The sequence below is a fragment of the Falco cherrug genome, chromosome 8 (assembly GCF_023634085.1).
Source record: "Falco cherrug isolate bFalChe1 chromosome 8, bFalChe1.pri, whole genome shotgun sequence".
NCBI lineage: Eukaryota > Metazoa > Chordata > Aves > Falconiformes > Falconidae > Falco > Falco cherrug.
In genome coordinates, this window is record NC_073704.1 from 19012560 (window position 1) to 19021660 (window position 9101).

Consider the following 9101-nt stretch of genomic DNA (forward strand, 5'->3'; position numbering starts at 1 on the left):
TATAGTAAATGAGGGTAGAGGGTTAATTAATCTGTAAATTAATTCAGGCTCAGGGAGATACATATGACAGTAATAGACTCGGCTTTCCTCAATTTAGAGTAAGCATTCACTGTTACTCCTGCCAAGTATGTGTGCCCCTGTCCTGATTTGCATGTGAGAAGAGGATTCTGTTTCTGCAGCAGTTGCTTCTTGGCTTCTGTCTGCTGGAAGTGTGGCTATAGTAAAAGATGCCTGTTCCAACAGGAATTGAATCAAAAATCAAAAAATACCCGTCAGCAAGCAGCACTAGCCACAGTCAGTCCTGTCTTTGTAACACCAAAAGGAGGAGTACATAGAGCAAAAAGGTACAGCAGTTGTCAGTGATATGTAATCCAATTGCAGACCAACACTCTAAAGATGAGATGGAAGAAAGTAGGGGGCAGAAAAAAACCTGTTTTGTTGTCTTCTAACTTCCTAGTATATACTTGAATCTTAATTTTTTTCCAAAGTACTTAAGCCTGCTCCTGCGAAAAATCTCACTTCTGAGGGATGTTATGCAAGTCCCCTTTCTTCTTGTGGCCTGTATAAAAAGCAAAATTGAGCGGGGTAGTAAAGAAATACTTGGCAAACTTGTGGTGCCATGTTTTTATTGCTTCTGAAATATTGTAATTGCAGAGATCTCCTTCTATTCAAATGCAGTTTATGTATTAGAGAGGAATTATCTGGGCTGTGCGAAATCTGCCACAAAAGACAAATGAGTGTTCTAGTTAAAAATAAATTAAAATGAGTCAGTTGGTCAAATTTAAGTGTTACTAAGCCTGCAGAACAGGGAAATGAGGGAATGTTGCTTCAAATTCTAATACTTATTCTAAAGAATACCACCATTACCCTTAGACATTTTGACAGAAATAGATAATTTAGTGTAGTCCTAGTATGAAGATGGTTTGCCTCAAAGCTGTTCAGACCACACACAGGAAAAGCAGAAGCTCACAAGGAAGGGTGAACAAAGCTGATGTGGAAACTGACGACTTACGGACTGGTCTGGAGGTTATCAAAAGCACGTAACTAGGGGTGTGTATGTTGGCCTTGAAGTTGGTTGAACCCCACGTGGTGCACGAGTAGAAACTAATGGATTTAAAGAAAAGAGTGACGGGGGTAGGGAGAGTGGTTTTGTTGTCAGAACAAGGTCTTAAGAGATAAAGAAAAGAGCTTGAAAAGATTTTCCAGAAAATGTTGCAGGGTTTGGCTACGTTGTTTGTATTAGGGATATGTCTTCCATATGTTCACCTATATACTACAAAGATACATGAGGCTCACTACACCAGAGATCTGGGCAGGTTTGCATTTATCTATTCGAGAAAGCAATTAAAACATGAGATGCTGAGATCTGAGGCATAGATGATGAATGCAAACCTGTGACTGTCCAGTGTATAGGAGACTGTATAGAAGACATATCCCTAATACAAGCCAATTTTAAAAAAGGCTACAAATACAAGTGCATAAATGCTAGGAGGAAAGTACATTTTGCATGAATAAACGCATTCAGTTTCAATGGAAGTTTGAAAGTTTGTAATAATTTAGACACCCTTGCAGGAGGCATTAGGTTTAAAATGGAGTTTGAGGGCCAGTAGGAGATGACGCTGTCACCAATGGCTTTCTAATGGTGTGTGCCTTTCCTGTTTTCACTTAATGTATTAAATGACAGGTTCTTTGTGATTGTTTGTGGAAGAGATTTTTGGTTGTTGTCAGAAAGCTCTGATTCACTTAAAAGAAAGTGTTTGTGAAACTTAATTACTGATCTGTGGCAAAGCTCCTCTCTTCTAGGTTTGGTCAAGTTTGTGGAGGGTGATGAAGGTGAGGAATTACAACCTGACTCTTTTAATGCTAATGTTTCTGGGGAGCTGATTAGCATTGGGCTGGTGGCGTAGTGCATAGTAATGCACCAAAGCTGTCAGAGGACAAACTGTAAACTTCCATCAGAAATGTGCTGTAGTTGAGATTGTATCTGGTAGTATGAAATTAAATGTACTTCATGCTCTGGATTCTGGCTCTTTAGAGGAAAAGGATGGCATCCTGAGTAGTTGGGAATTTCTTAGCGCTTGGTCTTTACTAGGGGTTTGTTTACACAGCAAATAGAATAAGTTAAAATAGTGTTTAGCAATAGGAACTACTGCCCTTCAGCATTAAAAAAAAAAAAAAAAAAGTCCCTTAAGATCCTGAGTCACAAGGAATTTGACTTCTCTTCACCATTGCTTTTGATTTGTGAACCTCTCTGGGGTCCTGTCAGGTCATATTCAATCTTTTCTCTGCAAGAATAAGACCTAGAGAGGTGTATGATGGGCAGGATAGAGAGAAGGGTTTTAAAATGAAATGTATTGATTATACAATAATTTGCTCCCAAACCATGGGGTTTTGAGATTAAAGCAAACACTTCTAAGATTCTTGATAGATTATCTAACTTGGCAACAGTGCAAAATCTCAAGCACTGAATCATAACGTAACCCTTTCAAGGTTGCATAAAATCAATTTGATCATGACTTAATTTTTGCTTAGAGGGGGGAGGGTCCTGACTGATTCTCTTAATACTAGTTATCTTTCTCGCTGTAGTCGCTGTGGGAATAAACCTGCTTCAGGGCTGCCTCTGTATGTACCTGGCATAGTACTGCTAGGATTCTCAGTGAACAATTACTAATGTTTTTCAGGAGAGCTTCATAGGCCTTTGCCACTGTGAAATCATGTATTCTCCTTTTATTGTGTGACAAAAATAATTTGCAAAAGGGAGATTGCAACTGCCAGAGAGAAATACATGCAGCAAAATCCTGAAATAATCAGATATAGGAGAAAACAAGGGGTGCAGATACTGGAGATCTGGCAATTTTGGGTGTTCAATTTGTAAATTCAAATTCATCTCTAAATTTATAACTTCTATTGAAATAATAATTCTTTCTCTCTTTCTCTCTCCATTTTGCTGCCTAAATGAAAATAGAGATGCTGGATTTGTAGAAAACTCAAGCTACAAAGACCTTCCAGCTCTCCTGAAATGGTCTGCCCTCTAATTCTTTGCATCACTTCAAGGAGTTCTGCTCAGTTGATGAAACTTAATTTTGACTTGTTCAGCACAAAGAAAAATATTTTACAAAAACACCAAGAAAATTCCTTTTGAGAAAACTATTATAAATGATGTTTTGGAAGAAACGTGGAAGTTGGTATTTCTTAAGGAACATTTGAACTTGTGGTTTTTGTATATTGAGCTTTTATTATGCAGCAGATCCTGTATATTTATAGTTTAAAGTTCTTATTGTTGTAATAGCCTTGTTGTGTGTTTATGTACTATAGTGTCTTTAATCAGAAGTATCATTTTAATCCTAGCTGTGGCCTTAACCAGTAGTTGCATCGCCTGCAGTTGAAACTCCATTAAAATCAGTGGCAAAGACATGAATTAGTATGTGAATTCTTAAGGTCTAGTAGACTTCATGAAATGTCTGTCTTCACTTTTCTGCTTGTAACTGAGGAAATATTTAAACTTGTGCTCCCCTTCTGAGATGTATTATTTTACCAAATGAAGCAAATTCTAAAGAAATTAAATTATATAGCTTGTTTGAATATATGCAGCCTTTGCTGTGTATGTAACTTTCTGAGGAAAAAACTGATTTTGAAAAAACTATTTAATGTTAATCTGATCTGGGTTATGATAATGGCTGGGATAAGAGTCAGGTTGTTTGTTGTATAGTAGTGATCTATGGTTTTGAGGTGATAATTCTGTTTAGTAGTTCATTCTGTGCTGGCTGTACTCAATCAACTTGGATTTCACAGATTTTTTTTTCGTTTGTTTTGTTAAGCACCTAATGTGTTACCAAAACAAGGATGAGGGTGTCCCCCCCGCCTCCCCAGCTGGACTGGCATATGTAGGAAAGGGAAGTTTTTCAAGGTTGAGCAGGTTCTGATAAGACCCATTTATCTGTGCTACAACCAATTGTGAGAACTCCTGGCTCATGGCATGGACAGCCAGCTGCCCACCCTCAAAGGTCAGACTGGCATCTGACTGCAAAATTTGGTGTGTGCACTGAAGTAGAGGCATGGAAAACCTGCCTGGACTCAGTATAAAAAAAAATTGTTTGGCAGTTTCAGAGGGAACTGGAGTTGTGAAGATGCTGACTTTGGTTTGTGATTCCATAGACATTTCAGGGTGGGTATTACAGGCTTTATTGTATCTAAATGGTGATTTATGTCCTTATTCCTGCATTATTGTCCACAAGGTACTGCCCTGTGTCACAGGCCTGTATTACCTAATTTTTTCAGACTGTTTCATTTTCATTAGTACAGCTGCTTTAGCTTGTGATCAGTGTACTGCACCTCATTGATAATCTAAGAGGGTATTAGACGTGCAGAAGTGACACCTAACCCTGTCAGTCTGGCTTGATTGACCCCTCAGCTTCCGAAACATGGGTTCATTTTTTTTAAAACCCAAGTTAGCCCGACTTTCATTTTCAGACACATTCTGGGCAGTTTAAAGGTTGGTCGGAATTGAATATTGCTCTTTCAAATTTGGTAATGTATGAGTACAGAACTGTGACCTTTGATACGTAGTAATACATCAACATGACACGAGCAGTAAGTGCAGCAATTACCTTTACTACACTTGAGATTGTGTTTTAGTTCTCATCTTGTAAGCAATTATTTCAGGAAAAAAAGGATGCCTCTAAGTTAAATATATTTTGCAAATAGTGTAAATGCAGAAATTAATCTTTGGGGACTTTTTGATTTACAGGTGAATGTTTTCAAATGAATCTTGGCTTTTAAATTAATGTTGGTTTAGTGATAGAAAGGAGTCTTGTGCCATTGGCTTCTTTCACAATACTTTTTTCTGGGAGAGTTTCTTTAACCCTTTTGGTTGTGTTCTAATGTAATCTGAGTTTCATATTTTGATTTATGGCTAAAGCTGTATCCTGCAGGCAGTTGACATGTCACTGTGTATGTGTTGCTCCCATGATAATACTCTTAAGAGTTGGTTATGTGCATGATGATAATGCAAGTTTACATGCTTTTAAGTGCCTTTCAGAACACATGAAAGCATCTCAGACCTGCACCACATACTGATTTAAAAGGCTGTTTTAGCTTCTCCAGAAATGTTTCATCTTTTTCCTAAGCAGATCAAGATGCATTTGGTTTAGTTTCCAGGTCTTTTTTTTTTCTTTTCCTCTCACCTGTTATAAATTATTTGGATAATGATAGTGCACAATCGCTGCCTGGTAGGTGCTATAAAAATACAAATCAATACTCCTTGCCAAAGACCATAAAGCCTTGAGAGAGGACTGATAGCAGTTGCAGTTTCTGTTCTGTGGACTGAAAATCAGAATAAAATTAGTGTGTCTTTCTGAGCAAGGAGCTGAGTAACCATTAAATGGTGACTTTCTCCCAATGCTGTCTGTCATGACCAAAACTTGAATGAATAACTTGAAGTAGAACTTCTTGTTCTTCTAAAATACCTGCTTCCTCAGCAGGCCCAGCACTAAGCAGTGTCGGTGTGCTGGAGATAGGCACTGAACTTAATTCAGGAGCTGGGAAAATGCTTATTTTGTGCTGTACTGAGGTGGAATTGTTTTCTTTTATTTATACATTCTGGAATGGTTTTCTTTTAAGCTGTCAAAAATCTGAACCCCTAGTCCACAGTACGTTTTGGCCATACTGGGATGCTGGCACAGGTGGCAGCTGCCCCAGGTGGCTGCTGTGGGATGGGGACTGAGTGGAGCCTGTCGCTCCGAAAGCTCCTGTGAGAAGGGTGAGTGCTTTCCCTAGAGCGGCTTTCTCTTTCGAACTCGTGGCTGTGCAGATTGCTCCCTTGTACATACACACTAGTTTTAGACTGATAATAAACTTAAAAACTTTTCTATCATGAGTTTCATGGAAGGGGGTCTCTAACAGAATTTCTCACTTTTTTTTTCTAGTAACAGAAAATTCTTGACTCTCTGTGGTGGTATTTGATGTCTGGGAGGAAAAGCAGATGAAATACATTAGATCATCGCATAAATTACTCCTAATCATGCTCTTGGCTATACAAACTATTTTGCAAAGCCACAAGGAAGGTGCTGCCTGGGAAACTGTGTGAACAAGAAACACGACAGAAACACGTTGCTTTCAACCTGTACCGTGTAAGGGCACTTGGGCCCTTAACTCCTTCAAAATAATAAAAAAACCCCAACAGTCAAACTTTTTTGTATACTTTCATTAAATTTTAAATGTTAATAGTACTAACTTATTTTGGACACACCCCCCCCTACTTCTGTGCAGTGTTTTCCATTAAAAAGTGTAAATAGTGTGTATGTGGGTATCTTGAATCTATGCTGCAGACTTCGCAGATGCAGATGGTTACAACAGCTTGGTGTGGAAGTTTGTTTTTCCACTGAGGTTTCGTGTTTGTAGGAAGTTCCTTACAGTGAAAGGATGCCCTTGTGCAGGTGGGTGACTCCATTGCAGAGAAGTGCATTTGTTACTTGGCTGCAAGTAATGAGCAAAACAATGGCAAGTGCCATGTCATTGCGTGTCAATATTTGATGATTGTTTGCTCATGCTGAATTTATTACTTCTGGTAACAACTTAGGCATCTTTAGTTCTCTGTATTGTATATTATTAACCATTTTTTAAAGAACTGACAACACTGGTGTTCCCCAGCAGTAGAATCACTTTTATAATACTTGGAAATATTTCCTTTTTCTCATATTTTACAGAAGGGAGTGAAGGTAATATTTTTTCCCCACCATTCCTGCTGCCGCAATGTGACTAGAAGTACTTATTTTTCAAAAATGCTAGGGTTTTTTATTGTTTCAGCTATTTGACCATGTCAGTGTGTTGCTGGGGCTTTTTTAAAGAGAGAGTGAATGACAGCCTGGTTGCGGAATGCATTTTCTTTATAAGGCTTATCTTAAAACTTACTGGTTTGCAGTGGTGAAATCCCCTTGGGAGGAGTTTGTTGGATTATTGAACAAATGGTGGGCAGCTGACGTGTAATGGAAAGTACTCGACTAAGATTGTGTGCAACTTATTGTGAATACTCCTGATACATTATAATAAGGCGTTATGTTCATCTAATTCATGAATTCTGATCTATTTGATTTTAGAATCTCAGACTGTGTTACAAGTGTAATGATTCTGAGAGCTGGAATATTGTTAGCCATTGTGAACAGTACTGCAGGAGTCTCTGGATGTATAATGTGATAGATGCAATTTTGTTTGAATTTTTTTTCCAAGGCCAATTTAATTTTGATTTATTTGCCTCATTAACCCAAGGATTCAGAAAATTGAATGCCACCTGAGTGAGGTATTATTAACACTAGTGAAATATCTTCAGAATTGCTCCGTGCTTATAAATTGGTCTTTTGAAAGCATTTTAAAGGCATAATGATACTGTAGTGAAAATGTACAGCATCGTTTAAAAATTGCAAAATGCTTATTTGATTTCTGAAATAAGACTGGGTCACCTGACTTAAATATATACTGATCTATTATTTATGCTTTGAAAATAGAGCTGATAAAAAGCATAAGTGTTCTTGATATTATATTTTGTCATATCTAGCTAAAAAGATTGAAATCCAGAGAAACAATTTTCTGAAGAAATGAAATAGTATGCCCTCCTGAACCCCTGGGGAAAATAGCCTCTCTGTTCGCTGAGAATATGAAGCAGTAAAACAGTATAAGTAAAACAGACAGCTCGTGTCACATTCCTATTTGTACAGTCTGGAATGATGTTTTAAAAATATTTTCTAGTTATTTTTGATAAATAAATGGTGCAAATAACATCTGCAAACCAACCCTGCTGATGTAAGATTTTTCAGATCAGATTTGTTTGTCAGTGAAAGTTCAGAAAATTGCTTTGCAAAACTAAAGTTGTATAACTCCCAAAAATATGCATAACAGATGTACAAGAATGTATCTTGCTCTCCTTTTGCCTTCCCTCAAAGAAACCAATGTTGATTCTCCATTATCTTTGCTTCTGAGCTCAGAAGGTAGCTGGACAAAATTATCAAATACCAAAAAGCTGAGCTGCTAAACACAGATGTGTTTATAAGGTGTTAAATAGCTGAGCACTTGACATGGGTAGCAGGGTGCCCAGCTACCCTTTACGAACAGTGTATCCTGGCTAAAGCCTTGAGATTTTCCCCCTGAGCCATTCATTAGTGCCCCACTGAAAACCAAGCTTATGGTTATAAGGGCCTTCCCCAGGTGGTGCACATTTGGTCAGGGGGTATAAAGGATGTGAGTGTGTTGCCTGCCTGTTGCTTTCTGCAGGTTCTTCCAAAGGCTGGCACGCTTGAGGATGAGGAGAAGTTTCTCAGAGTCCTTTGGCTTTCAGAAGCGCACCCTTCAGCGCAAGGATGCTGATGCCACTCTAATTTCCTTCACTGATGCAAAAGCTGAGATGGAAAAAAAATCCCTGGGCAGCAGGGTTGAAAAATCCAATGTCATGGCTCTACAAACGCCCCGTTGCCCAAGACTGGCCAAGGAAGTGTGTGTCTGTACCTCTCCGAAAACATCACTTGTTGAGGGAGTGGGCTTTGGGCTACATTTGGGGGCTGTATGCCTTCAAGGCCGCCTTGTTATGCTTTGGACTTCTGTTCTCTACAGAGTTGGTTAAAGCCAGCTTTAATGATATTTTTGTAAAGATTCTCGGTCAGTGGACTCTTATCTCAGGCTAAATTCTGTGATACATCCACAGAATACAAGATGCGTGTATTTTGTAAACATGTATGTATTTAATAAGGACCAAAATAAACTTTTGTTTTTATTTTACAGCATTTACAAAAATAATCATTTAAACTCTTCCCTCTCAGCTTATGCTGCACTGGAGTATTACCGGGTGTTTTATTGTAATACCTGAACAAAAAATAGGGTGTACTAGATTAATAACATTTAATAGAGTGGATCTCTCTTCATTGAATGAAAAACGTCTTGGGCAGGGAGTTTTTGTCAAGGTCAGGGCTAGAATTCTAGAAAGGTTAATTTTTGTGTTATGATTGTATGTGTTCAATGTCATACATAGTGGTGGTGGTAATCGTGGTGAGATCATGACACTGTTCAAATAATCTGAATGGATACTTCTGTACAGCAAATATAAGAAGGAATGGACA

At 38.2% G+C, this 9101-nt stretch overlaps 1 protein-coding gene across 2 annotated transcripts in view; it reads left to right on the forward strand.

Annotated features, from left to right (window-relative positions):
* The window catches only part of LNPK (lunapark, ER junction formation factor), a 54812-nt gene extending 46044 nt beyond the window's left edge, over positions 1 to 8768 (forward strand). The window contains exon 14 of one of the 2 annotated variants that reach the window (XM_055718472.1): positions 5925 to 8768. In XM_055718472.1, the coding sequence (XP_055574447.1) occupies positions 5925 to 5941 (17 nt within the window). In that variant the 3' untranslated portion in view covers positions 5942 to 8768. Of the gene's footprint in view, positions 1 to 2965; positions 3413 to 5924 lie in introns of those variants that run through there. The other variant, XM_055718473.1, reaches the window with a different exon arrangement.
* The last annotated feature ends 333 nt before the right edge of the window (positions 8769 to 9101 follow it).